The 13676-nt window shown below is 39.3% G+C and overlaps 2 protein-coding genes across 2 annotated transcripts; one reads left to right on the forward strand and one right to left on the reverse strand.

Annotated features, from left to right (window-relative positions):
* Positions 1 to 84: 84 nt before the first annotated feature.
* ube2ib (ubiquitin-conjugating enzyme E2Ib) lies at positions 85 to 7070 on the forward strand. Its single transcript, XM_031739308.2, has 7 exons — positions 85 to 238; positions 1563 to 1641; positions 1749 to 1832; positions 2124 to 2196; positions 3645 to 3754; positions 4564 to 4643; positions 6296 to 7070. Exons 2-7 carry the CDS (start codon positions 1576 to 1578, stop codon positions 6357 to 6359), a joined length of 477 nt encoding a protein of 158 aa, XP_031595168.1. The 5' UTR covers positions 85 to 238; positions 1563 to 1575; the 3' UTR covers positions 6360 to 7070.
* LOC116319862 (interleukin-21 receptor) lies at positions 7068 to 12195 on the reverse strand. Its single transcript, XM_031739307.2, has 8 exons — positions 12007 to 12195; positions 10947 to 11073; positions 10673 to 10860; positions 10432 to 10586; positions 8509 to 8686; positions 8235 to 8340; positions 8063 to 8141; positions 7068 to 7973 (listed from the first exon to the last, which is right to left on the reverse strand). The coding sequence occupies exons 1-8, from the start codon at positions 12104 to 12106 to the stop codon at positions 7557 to 7559; spliced, it is 1350 nt and encodes a 449-aa protein (XP_031595167.2). The 5' UTR covers positions 12107 to 12195; the 3' UTR covers positions 7068 to 7556.
* Positions 12196 to 13676: the final 1481 nt, after the last annotated feature.

Here is a 13676-nt window from a genome sequence, read left to right on the forward strand (position 1 = left end):
AGGTGAAAAAATACATTCAAAACATAAACCTCCGAAAGAGAAATGCGCAGTCGGATTTTCCAAGAGGTATTTAAGCAAAGACGGAAGTAAAGGGCGGATGACTGTTTCGCATCACTGTCTCTGGCTCGAGACGGAGCGGGTGGTTTTTCAGGAGGGAAACTTTACAAGGTTTAACGGGATTTGAGCACGATTAATTCATTTCGCTTAATTACTAGAGCCAGTGCAGCCATACTGAAAGGTAGGAGTACACCCTGAATGCGGAAACGTTCATTTTTGTCGTGTATTATTACATTTTACCCGCTTCAGTTTGCGCCATTTTCGCTAGTTTGGTAATGCATAAATGTGCGCCTTTTAGCTCTGGCGTTCTTTGTCCCTATTCTTTAAAAGATAATGATGTGGTTCATCCCGGTGGAAAATCTCACACCCCTGTTTCTACAAGGCAGTTGATATTATTATGCGTTAGAAGAGAGGAAGTGATCGTTCTTCTCCCATCCAAAAATTGTCTTCGAAATCAAGTGCAATTGCGCATTTTTGTGCTGCATCAGGCCGTGTCAGACGCTAACAGCGCCAGCGCCTGTTGGGATGTAGCTCCATTCTGGCGCACATGAGTTAGCTTATGAAGCTAACCGGCTAGCGTGCTAATCAAATAGCTTTGATTGTCAGTTTGTCAAAGTGTCTGTTGACGGCAACGTCACGCCGAAGTTCAGCAAACATATAATGAATAAGATCTTCATGGGTCCCCTTTTTAGCTTTAAAACCCTGGTCGCGGAAACCGTAGGAAATGGGTTTTTAATTCTTCCTCTGGAGCTGTTACCTCCACCGGCTAACTTGGCTAGCCTCTTTTAGCGTCGCACACTTGTCGAAATAAGAAGTACTTTTAAACACACAAGCCCCGAGGCCAATAAAAACAGTTTAGCTTGCATACTAGAACATCAGTTTATGATGATGTCCGTTTGTCTCGTACTGATAAATTGCGGTGGCCGTTAATGACTAGCATTGTTTTGTTGCTTTACCTCGTTGTCATTAGCTTCAGTGTTTAGCGTTTATAGACATTCCTATGCAGCATCCTAATTGCCACCGACGCGAGCTGGCAATACGGTTGGGTATCTGACTCGATGCAAGTCAGGAAAGTACCAAAATTAATATGCACCATAAACGGGTTGAGTGTTGTACGTCGTGTCCGTGTGATTTCACACACGAGAAATGTTAATATCACAATACTTTGTTTTTTTGGAGTAGGGAGGGGGGGCTCATAACTTAAACCAGTTGGAAAAGGAGCTGAAGTGATGCTGCTCTGTAATAACATTGGATGCCCTCTTGGTTTCTAGAGTATGATTTAGGTTAAATTGTTTTGACTAGCTGCCTAAAACTTTAAATATGTCGAATTAGAATACTAAGGACTTTGTTTCTTTTTTTTTTTTTTTTTTTCTTTTTAAAAAAAAAAAAATTTTCATTATTGTTATTATTTTTAAAACAAAGGAAAGCTAAAGAGCTATTCATTTCAGAAGACAGGACAGCCAGATGTCTGGTTTTCTAATCAACCTGGCCCTCTTTCTTTGCAGGAGTCCACAAATCATGTCAGGCATTGCATTGAGCCGGCTTGCCCAGGAGCGCAAGGCATGGCGGAAGGACCATCCTTTTGTAAGTATTGGCTCACGAGATCCGTGTGATGAAAGCCTGCCTGAGCGTTGGTTAGAAAGTGTTTGCTTTCTAACAAACTTTAAAATTTCAACTCTTACTCTTCCCAGGGATTTGTTGCGGTACCGACAAAAAACCCGGATGGAACCATGAATCTCATGAATTGGGAATGTGCTATTCCTGGCAAAAAGGGGGTAATGTGTTTCATAGATTTGTTTGCATGCTGAGTAGATTTGTTTTACATAATTAAAAAAGGTACAATGGTCTTTCTAGGACAATGAGAATACTGTAGTGGGTGTAAAGCATACTGTATGAGTAATCACTCTGCAAAATAAAAACAGATTAAACGATGATAAGTTGAAAACCTAATTTTAAAATTAGACTGGTGGTAGTAGTAGTAGTAGTAGTAGTAGTAGTAGTAACTTTAAAGAGTCAGTGATGTAGCCTTCTGTTTGTAAATTGATCTAATGATCGTCTCTCCTCAGACTCCGTGGGAAGGAGGCCTGTTCAAGCTGCGCATGTTGTTCAAGGACGATTATCCGTCTTCACCTCCAAAATGTGAGTTGCTGTGCATTCAGCCCGTAAATATGAAAAATACACTAGCTGTCATTTTGGCCTGCAGATGCTTTTGGAAATCTGTGTGCTATATTCACAAATGTGGAACTAAAACCAGGAGCATAGTGGAGTTCCCATATTTTCAAGAGCCTTTAGCATTATCGGATATAATTTGTATGCCAATACAAACTTGATTATGTTTATCTACAGTCAGATCGAGTTAATTAAAAACATCTTTTTCTTTTTTTTTTCTTTTTTAAGTTTTGATGGTTTGAAATGGAACAGAAAAGTTCAGGCTCATGGGTGTCCTCCAGCCTACTCGGCACATCTATAAACTGTCTTTAAAAGCTAATTAAGGCTTCCTCTCATCAAAATTTGGCAGCACTGAATGATGAATCTCTTCAGACATGTTAGTTTATTATGGTAATGAGGAAGAGGCTGATTTAAAGCCAGAGGTTTTAATTTAAGGTTAGTGCAGTAATCCTTTAGCAACCCTCTAGTCAAAATGGAAACCTGTGTTTAAGCTGTCAAACTGAAGCTTAGCTGTGCTGGGGATGTTCGACACCTCGGCTGTGATTGGTTGAATACATGACTGTTTTCTGGTCTTTGTGGGATAACTACAGACGATGAGTTTTCAACTTTATTTGATAGAAACCTAAGCAGCTTCAAGGTTGTTTTTTTTTTTTTTTTTTGTTATTATATAATAACAAAAAAGTGTTGGAAACTGGTTAAAGTGGAAACTGGTTAAAGTGTTTTTATTCCAGTGGCTGTGATTAATCTCTTTGGGTTACATGAAAAATTCTGCTCTTTAAGAAAAACTCTAGAATAACCTTTGTTTGACCTTTACGCAGCAGAGCAAATACAGACTTTCTGTTCTAATTATTTTAATTTGGCAGCGCTATTAAAGCCATTTAAGCAGTGTAGCAGTGTTGGAGCTGAGGAAGCTTGGCGATATAACAATGTTGCTGCAATTTTGGTGTTAATTCAGGGTCACGGCCAATAGATGCTTTCATGCATGCGTCATTTGCTGTTCCTTTTAAATGGGTTGTGCAAGATTTTTGCCAGTAATTTTCCAGTTGATGGATTTTTAGACCTGATATTGTTCCAAATTGATGGTAAAAAAAAAAAACTGCTTACAAAAAAGTAGCAGATTCCTGTTGTGTGTCTCAAAATACTACCACACTTATCTGCCACACAAGGCCAGAGCATCGTGGCTTACACCGGCTCTAATCCTGCAGCACGAGCTCTACGTTAGAGGTGTCTGAATGTCAAATTAAAATGACCTAAAGGCACTGTTTGTGTAAACAACAGACGCTGCTGCCTTCAGTGGAACAGTTCAGTCTGGGCACGGTGTGGAAAAGCCCAGTGACTTTAGTAGATTGACCCCTTTTGTTTGGTATGAATAATATACCTGAAACATAAAGCCCACTTAACATTTTGCCATCTTTCAGGTAAATTTGAGCCTCCACTCTTCCATCCAAACGTGTATCCATCAGGCACAGTTTGCCTATCGATACTAGAGGAGGACAAGGACTGGAGACCAGCCATCACAATAAAGCAGGTTTGTGTTGTAAAGTGAATTTCATCTACAATAATGACCTTAAAACCTTAGAGCGTGAGTGTGTTCACATGGTCTCTTAAGGTTCCAGTAATTATGTACAGCAGATGTTTTCTGTTTTTAAGATGACATTTCTAAACTGGAATTTTATCTAAGCTTATCAACTAATCAGTCAAATTTTTTGATGCTGATAGGAAAATGAGACACGTAGGCTTTTGAATTCCTCACTTAGCTTTCAGGCTGGGTGATATTTTAATAATGTTGGTCATGAACCACCGACGGTGGCTGTGCTGTCATTTTAAGCCACGTTTACGTGTAAAATAATCACACAGTAAGTTTGTTTTGTAACTCCTCACACCTGTCTACTGAATGTCTATCTCTTAACCAAGGATTGTACACAAAGTGGCCACATTTGTCACCAAATTTTTTTTTTTTTTTTTTTTTTTTTTAAGTGAACAAAAGTTGGAAAGGTTCAGCTGTAAATTGGCGACATGACGGTCCTCCAGATTAACAAACACACTTGTAAAGCAGACGAGTCTCGATGGGCAGTGAAGTGTGACGTACGCCTGTTTCTATTGTGTCTGAGAGGCAGAGAAGCACAACGCTAAATCGAGAGTCAAACCAAGAGCTTAAAATATTTGCATCACAATTTGTATTCTGTGTTTAGCAATAGTCAATCATGACTATTATGTGGAGCGAGCAGTGTTGCATAAAGTGTGTGCACACGGTATTAAGTTGACTAATATTAAGGAGCCTTCAGAGAAGGATCCCAACCTGGTGAATTTCTGAAATGTTTCATTTTTATCTTGTAGATCTTATTAGGTATCCAGGAACTGCTAAATGAGCCAAATATCCAGGATCCAGCCCAAGCAGAGGCTTACACGATCTACTGGTGAGTGACTATTAATTCACACAAAACCAGTAATTTATTTATTTATTTATTCAAAAATGTAAGGCCACTGACATCGTAATGCAAATTATTAATTAAGTGGAAGTTGGAGGTCTTGTTTTACAATAAATGAATAATTATTTAAACTGAATAACTGTTGATTAGATTTACTTGAATTTGAAACCAACATGGTTTTAGAAAGGAAAGCAATGTAAACCATGGCTGTTTATTTACTAATTTATATGCCCACAAGAGCAGGATTATTAGTGATAACTAGGACGGGGTTCTTAAAAAAAAAAAAGTAGCATTCATACAAGTCTTTAAATATGTACGTCTTTATGCAGAAATATAGAGGGATCAGACGTTTTGTGTGCACTGGAGGCCTCAGTGTGTTTGGGGGGTGGGGGTCTTTTTATAATATAGTGTTTCACATATTTTTTTTAATTATTTTTTTTTTTTAAATTAAATTTTTTTTAATCCACTCAGTGAACCTCGGACTTAACGACATTAAGAGCCTGAAGGGTCAAAGCCCAAAGACACAATTAGATTGAAAGCATTCCCTCATTTTTCACCCAACATCCACAGTGAATTTGCCCCCTTGGGTCAGACTCTTAATACTGAGTTCTACTTTAATGTCTCGGGGCATCTGAGGGAGAACATTTAGTGCACACGGTCTGATATGTGTTTCAGTTGTGTGGTTTTTTTTTTTTTAACTACGCCAACACAATCATAGCCACCTGCATCGCTCGCCAGATTTGGCCCTGTAACAACTTCTTTCTCATGAGAATGAACGTTTAAAGATCGTCCTGGAGATGATCCAGCACACGTCAGAGATTTGCACCTGCAGGTGGTCAAAACGGGAATTCCACAGTGAGGTCAAAGCGGTCTAAACAACACAGCAATACAGAGTGGACAAAGGCCAAATTTAAATAAGAATTTTCAGATTGCACCTCATATTATTTTAAGTTTATAACTAGCACAGGAAACTATTTATGTATTTATTTGTTTATTTAGTGTGTCTCTGGGGACTAAGCTTGTGAAGCTTCTACCTATTTTAAAGTACACATGAGATCCTAACTCTGTAAAACCTGAACCCTAAAAATTCACCATTTTTGAAGCTGGAGTGTTTATTGAAACTTCTGACAATTTAAAACACACAAGAGGAGTTTAAGGGTTTTAAAAGAAATCTCATTGATGTAGAGCAGCGGTCCCCAACCCCCGGGCCTCGGACCGGTACCGGGCCGCGAGAGTTGAGGCTCAGGTGTGAAATGTATGGTTTTCAGGGTTTTTATCGGTTTTCGGCATTATTTTGTTATCGTTTTTATCGTTAACTCGGTTTTCCTGGGTCTTTTCACGTGTGTTATGAATAAATCTTCTTTTTTTCGGTACCGGCACTAGTTTTATTTTATTGTATTTATCCGCAACACCTTACTGCCGGTCCGTGAAAATATTGTCGGGCATAAACCGGTCCGTGGCGCAAAAAAGGTTGGGGACCGCTGATGTAGAGGTCTCAAAAACTCCTGTATCACAGATGAACTTCGAGGGTTTTCCACTGTCTGATTAAAGATGTTTCCTTTTTGAGCCGCATGTTGTGCCTGTTTTGAGTAAGCAGTCATAATAACTGTTGTTTCTGTTTGTTTTTAATCTCTTTCCAGCCAAAACAGAGTAGAATATGAAAAAAGAGTTCGAGCACAAGCCAAAAAATTCTCCCCCTCGTAAGGGCAAAGACGGAAGGAATGGGTTTAACAAGAATCACCTCCCGGCTCAGTCTCTCTATGAATGTGCTCCTCTCACATCGGGACTTGCTTAAAGACTTCTATTTAAACTCCACATTCTGTGCCATCCGTTCTCCTCTGACCTATCAGTTTTTTGTTTTGTTCTTAATTGCCGGTTGGCGCATAATGCTGGGAGGGAATGGGTGCTTCAGCACCCTGGTAATTTCTTTTTAAACAATAATTGTCTTATGTCGTGCAAGGGACACAGCTTGGTACCGGTTTCGTCAACTCCCATGCAAGCTGACTGTCATCAATATTTCAAGGAAGAAAATGTCGTTTTGTTTTATTTTGCTCTTTCACAGGGTCTGTTTCTTTTTGTTTCCTCCTTTATTTTCCATAAATTTAATGTAAAATTTAGCTTACTTCATTGTCAGTATTTCAACTGCTGTATAATGAATGGCACTTTTATACTGTTGTATCTCACTAGTGTCTCTAGATGGCTCTGTCTAATTCTCTTTCCCAGGTTTTCTATTCAGCATGCTGTAATATACAATAGATTCTGCTGCCTTGGCTGTCTTTTTGTTATTCAGAGTGTTTGCTATAAATAAAAATGGCCACAGTGACTGAGGCAGGTAGGCTTACTTCTGTATCAGACTTTAAGGTTATATGGTGCTTTGTTCATGTATGTGTTGGCTTAATAAACCTTTCTACAAAATGTTGTATTTTCTTTATTAAGAGTAGAATATACACAGAAGTTCATCTTGCGTTTCAGTGCTGCAGAAACAAAACGGATGAGTCACAAAATGAGACTTTCACTCTGTTTCCAGACAGGTTTGGACTGTGCATAGAAGATAAAAACATAAGTGAAGTAGTACATGGACAACATGTAACTAAATGCTACATAAAATCTGTTTAAAAAAACAAAACAGAAAAACAAATTCAAGGTGCTGCAATGACCCAGAAGTCTAGACCACAGCCTGATTGAAATCCTGTGGTGGGACCTCCTGAGGACTGTTTATAGCTTAATACGCACAATTCACAATAAACTGAATGAGAAGGACTGATAAAATGAGTTATTTCTGCTACAGGTTCTATTAGCTACTGAATCATAACGTGGACTACTCCGTCCAGTGGAAAAATGTTCCTTTTCATGACAACTTTCAAGCTTTCTGAGTTGATCCCTGTTGGGCAAGACTTGTTTTTACAAGCTTCCATGGTGCTCTGCCAGGACAGAACTGGACTGCTGGAAGGCGCTCAGGGTGCAGTACTCATTGCAGTACCAGGGAGGGTCCCTTTCTAGGGACGTGTCACTGCAGAGCCAGCAGCCCGAGTCTCCAGAAGGACTCCCTAATTGGGAGTCTAGAACCAGGCTGTTCGTTGGGCTCCCCTGAGCTGAGAGTGGAATCATGGTGCTCACAGCGTACGGGACGCCCAGGAGAGTGGTATCACAGACTGAGGGAGTTATGTTGCTGTAGGAGCTGCCCTCCATCACGTGCTGGTCAAAGTGGGGTGGACAGTCATCCTCCTGGACTTCTGCACACTTTGTCAAGGTGTCGATCTGAAGCGTTTCCTCTTTTTCTAGCATGTCTGCTGTGTTTTCTTGCGTAACCACCCAGCTCTGCAATAACAACAAGGTCAGTTACATCCTAATGACATTAAGTTTGGGACTTTTTTTTTTCTGTTTTTTACATGAAAAGCTGAACTTACCTTGAAATCTCCCTGGCAGTCACTGTATAGGGTGTGGAAATAGGGAGCCGGAGTCGGGATAAACACATTTTGCTTCCACCTGTGAGTATAGAGAGTGCAATATAGTACAAAAAATGACTTAATATGAAACTTAATGTTTTGTGAGGTGGGGCTTTACATGATATAACCTTACTTTTTAACAGGAGCGTAGCAGATCAATATGACGAATACCACCAGCCCACAGATGGGAATGAGCACCTTCTTACACATTTCAGAAATGAACGTGCGCGTTGAGAAACCTGTGTGGGGAACACAATAGAAAATACTGAAGCTGAAGAAATGCACATTTACATTCAACTCTGGAGTACTCAGGTACTCAAAACAGGAAAAAGTGAATCCAAGAAATCAATTTCTGCTCATGATTCTTTTATCTAAATCTAGCTGCTTTCTTTTTTATTGAGACTCACCATCCACAGCAGGGTTAGTCCTCCAGTGAGCCTCATCAGACCAGTGACTCCACTCGCCTTGGTACATACCCGCATTGGGAATGGACCGTACTCTAGCACCATAGTCGGTGTCTGGTTCAAAGTTCTGATCTTCAAAAGAAATACCCGTACTTTGTGTGCTAATTTTACGAAATTTTACCTGAAAGAAATAAACATAAAAGCATTCCATTAATTTTCAGAAGACAGAAATGCCCTGTTCTTTTCTTCTTTATAAACTTCTTTATAGGTTTAGTGTCATCATTTTCCACAAGAGTATCGATTCTGTCACTAGTTAGATAAAATAAACTAATGTAAGTCTACGAGCCGCAACCAACCAACCACATGACGTCATGCTCCTCACTGACAGAATATCGCCCTGCACGTTCTCAAAACTAACTTTAAACACTAATTTAGTTTTTCAGAGAAGACCTTAATGGCGTAAATTAGCCTTTATATGTGTATTATTTCATGTCCCAAATTTTGGAACAATTTCGGCTTAATAAAAAGAAGTCGTAAAACCTTTAAATATGTGATCATCTACAGTACATAATACAAGAAGACTGCGAGAATTTGGAGAAAAAGGCCGAAAATTGGTATACAGCAACACAATACTTATGGTCTGCCTTGTATGGTGTAAGTTTTTTAACAGCAGATTTTGAAACGTTTTACTATAATAGAAGAAAAAAAAAAACTGAGCTTGAAGACAAAACTTTTGGCTGCTTTCTGTCTCCCAGATTTATCCCTGACACACATTTATCCAGGCCTAGGGACCATCATTTGGAGCACATCGGCATGCAACCCCCTGAATGTGGATTTGAACCAGAGATTTTTTATATGCAAGAGAAGGTCAAAAATAGGGTGTTAAATAAGACCCTGCGTGCTGGAGTCGGGTCAGCAAAGACTCCAATCTGGCCCAGTAGATGGTTTTGGAACTTGTAAAGGAGGGCATAAATTTTGAACTTTTATGGTATTGTTATTGTTGTTGGTAACAGATATGCAATTAAATGAGAGAAAAGTTCCTGTTTTTTCTGCTAACTACTACAAAGATGACTGTTTCTTTTCTCTTTTCTTTTTCTCTTTAAATTATTTGTTATTTCATTTGAAATAACAAAATTGTTCTATTAAAATTACAGGACAGTTTGGGCAATAAACGACCAGAACTTTTTCTGTAGTCGTGCTGACAGATTTTTCACTTACTCCAGCAGCATTTCTTTATCGTGTAGAAAAACCGAGACAAACACTTGAAACTGCACTTCTTTATCTTACATTGAGATATCGAAGAGATGAAACGTATAGTTAAACTTTACACCGACAGAAAGGGGAATTTCACTACTCTGCCTAACATTGTAAGATGCGTTTGACATGACTGCACTGCTCGATGGAGCTTGTTTACATATAAAATGTGTAAAACCTCTGTTTGAGTGTATCAGATGGTTAAATGCCCTGTTTTAATTCACTTTTAGAGTTTTTACTCGAGCCAGTCCCAGCATGTAGAGGAACTGTGGAAGTGTGAAAACCCGTGCAATGCTCTATTTAATACAAACCTCAACTTGCCAACAGGTATAACCTGAATCTTCGTGCTCACAGAGACAGAATCAGATCAACAAGCGGTGTAAAATGCCTACAGCTTGAATAAATTCACAGTTTCTGCCGCAAACTGTCGCCACACTGAGCTAACACCCACAGCACCAGCAGATAAAAACACTGCAGCTGTTAGACGTCTCAGTTTAGAGCTAGATATTTACCAGATAGTATAGAAGATTTCAATGTTTTTATTCTTATTTATATTATTACATTTGGAAAACTGTGTTTTTTACCTCAAAACATAAAAAACAAGTTTTAATTTGTAGATTTTTACCATTCAGTTTTACCCTTTGTCATTCCTGCTGATTAGCTGAAGCATACCTTCTGTTCTCTCCTCTTGTAGTAATGGAGCTGGTACTCCAGGTTGTCAGGCAGATCAGTGAAACTGGTGTAAGTCTCGTAGGTGCTTTTCCAAGCAAAGTGGTGGTGACTTGAGTTGTGGCTGACCGAGAGGCAGCACGGCGCGTTTGGTTTAACTGATAAGAAGATGCGTGACTGTTAAAAAACAATAATTCATACATTTATGAGTCCTGCTAACACAGATGATCATTATGCTGCTTACTGTTGCCCACAGGTAGATACTGCTCATCTAGCACGTCACAGGTTTCAGACTCTTTTGGGTCGTGGCAAAGTGAGATTTTGTATTCATCTAAATCTGTAAACGTATTGCCATAATCAGGCTCCGTGTCTGATATGTTAAATGTGCAGAAATAGTTCTCTTTGGTGTGTGTCAGCATGCACTCGTACGTTCTGTGAGAAAAAGAGAAGCAGCAATAAAGTGCATGGCATTAAAGGTGACCCATCATTCTTAAATGCGTTAGTAAAAAGAGTCTCACTCGCTCTCTGTAAAAATGAGCCAGTAGGAGCTGTTGCTGTTTGAGGTGTTTTCTGATGGAGTGATGTTCAGAGAGCAGTAGACGGTGGTTAGGTAATCATTGACACAGTGAAGATTGTAGTCCGCTCCTAGGAAACCCCATAGAAAAGATAGTTATGATTAGAGAGCAAAACAAAATGAAGTAGAAATATTTCAAGTCCATGTTTAACTCAGGACTCTTAGTTAATAACCATGTGCCAGCCAGTCCAGAATAGAATAATATTGTAATAGCTTAAAACACTCGTGACTGGCCTATATATACACTGAAACTGTGTTTATATGAGAGACCTGCAATGTGATTAATGTTCTAATCTAAAGATAACTAAAGCTATAGATCAGGTGTCAGTAGTAGATCAACAAGTCAAGTGCAGCTCTTACAAACGTGCATTATTACTAGTGCTATTTCTTCCCCCTTTGCCGCTACCTTCTCTGCCTCTGCCAAGAAAGCAAACAATTAGAAGCGAAGAACCAACAGGAAGTTTCAGAATTATTCAGAAATATTTTTGCATGAGCTGCATAAGGCATTTTTACACAGTTCCCAATTGCTTGAATCGACTGAATCATGATGATTTGCACTTTGATAGTACTTTTCTATCTTTTTGAGTGCACACAATTCATGGCTTGAGGTGCTGGCTGATCAACGTTTTGGGGTTCAGTGTCTTCCTCAGGGGCAATTTGACATGACGGCATGAGCAACAGGAGATGGACTTAGCAAAATTATGGACAACCTGCACAACGACATAGATCCAGGCATCTCAAAACATCATTTAAGTGCTGCTTTTGATGTATCATGGTTGTTGTAGACTAGCAACTAGGGTGAAATGCACAAAAACAGTAAATAGTATGTCACTTTATTGTATAATGAAGAACCTCATTTGACAGCTGAAGCTCATTTAGCCATTTAATCTAGCCTTTATTGCTTTAGTGGTGTTACATCTAGTGCTTTAAAGCTCTTACACTTACATTTTACAGCTGTACATTTGTCTTTAATCTGATGAAAAAAACAAAGTAAGAATTATAACCTGCTAACGGACTTCCATGTAGCCTGATGATGTTGGTAGATTTGAGCAGGAACACAATCAGCAGCGTCGCCTTCATCCTCAGGGGTGGACGGCAATCCATCGCACCAGACGCCAGCTCAGCCCAAAGATTGAGTCATACTGTCCTGACTCTTTTGTAAAGCGGGTTATAAACGCAGACTGAGAGGCGTAACCGCTCAGGCTTCTCACACAGATAGCTGTCACTCACCACTATCATTGTCACTGGTGGGAGAGGATGTGCTTTTTTAAGAGAGCAGCTGTTTATGAAAGCGTGTGAAAAGAGTGCCGCTACAGTTTAACCTAGCAGCGTTTCATATTACAGTCTGTCTGACTGTGCACTTGTTTGCACTTGTCATGAAATCTTTACCAGAGCCCGTTTAACTTGTTTAGAGGAAGCAAAAGGTGAAGTGCTTTGGGTCGAGACCCTCCACAGCCCACCTGCTGAGGTGCAGCTAAAGCTTTAAGATTGCTTCATGTAGTAACTTTCTGAATGGCACAGAGCTGGAAGACACAGCCGTCTTATCATCCTTGTGGTGAAACTCAGTTTGAATGACTGATGAGCTGATAAGCTGCAAAAACGGTGAAGCCTGAGATGCCATGTGACAGAAATGACTATATAAACACCTTTCACTGACCTCTAAACCTACAGCGTAAGATATCCACTCATTTCTGTCAGACATTCAACTGCTTTAGGGACATAAATTTAAATCACACCTCTGAACACGTAGATTTGTGTGTTAACATTTTCTGCACATTGGCTGTAAATGTGTAAACAGGATTAAGATTTTTACCTTTTGTATACTGCACATCAACATCTTTTGACTTTCATATAACATTTTTAAAAAAATATTTCTTCTTTGCTATTTAGTGTGCTATTTATTCCTGAGTTGTTTTATTCATATTTACAGAAAACAGTACATTTACTTTCTGTGGAATCTAAACAGCAAGAAGCTACGCCGTCCAAGTTTGCATGGCTTAATCTACCTTTAAGCCACCACAGCACTTTCTCAGTCATCATCATTATTATTATTTCAATTTAACAAGTAACCTGATATTAGAGTATGCTAATTATTGTGCAACCTGCAAGGGTGTTGTGCAACATGTACTGCACTGAGAGCAGATTAGCTGAATTTGGGGTTGTGTACGTCTTTGGTGAAAGATGTTGCAAAAGATAAGAGCTGATGGTGAGTTTCACGACTTCCTCTAGGGTTCATGATTTTGTTTATTTACATGGTGTAAACACACACTAGCAGACTGAATCTCACTTTAGATGGATGTGTCTCGTGCATCATGTACTCGTGTTTTTTTACGGCCTGAGGGCCCAGTTACATAATGCATCGCCTGCTTTACTTGTGAAGTATGCTGCAGCAAGTATTAGTAGATATTGTGATGGGAATACCCACAAACATTTTTTTTTGTGCTATAATACCATTTCAACAGGAAATGAATAAACACAGCATGGTAATGTATAAATGCGATTGCAGAGGTTAGGTTTCAAAAATACCTGTTTACCTCTGATCGTCTTACCATACCACAGAACGAAACTGAGGCTTATTTTTACTAACTGAAACCCAAATGACTTCTGTCCCCCCTTTTTCCTGTTAAGCAGCATTAAAACTTGCTTGAGATCAGCAATGGTGATGGTCCTGGGA

This window comes from Oreochromis aureus, linkage group 8 (assembly GCF_013358895.1).
Source record: "Oreochromis aureus strain Israel breed Guangdong linkage group 8, ZZ_aureus, whole genome shotgun sequence".
In the NCBI taxonomy this organism is placed as follows: Eukaryota; Metazoa; Chordata; class Actinopteri; order Cichliformes; family Cichlidae; genus Oreochromis; species Oreochromis aureus.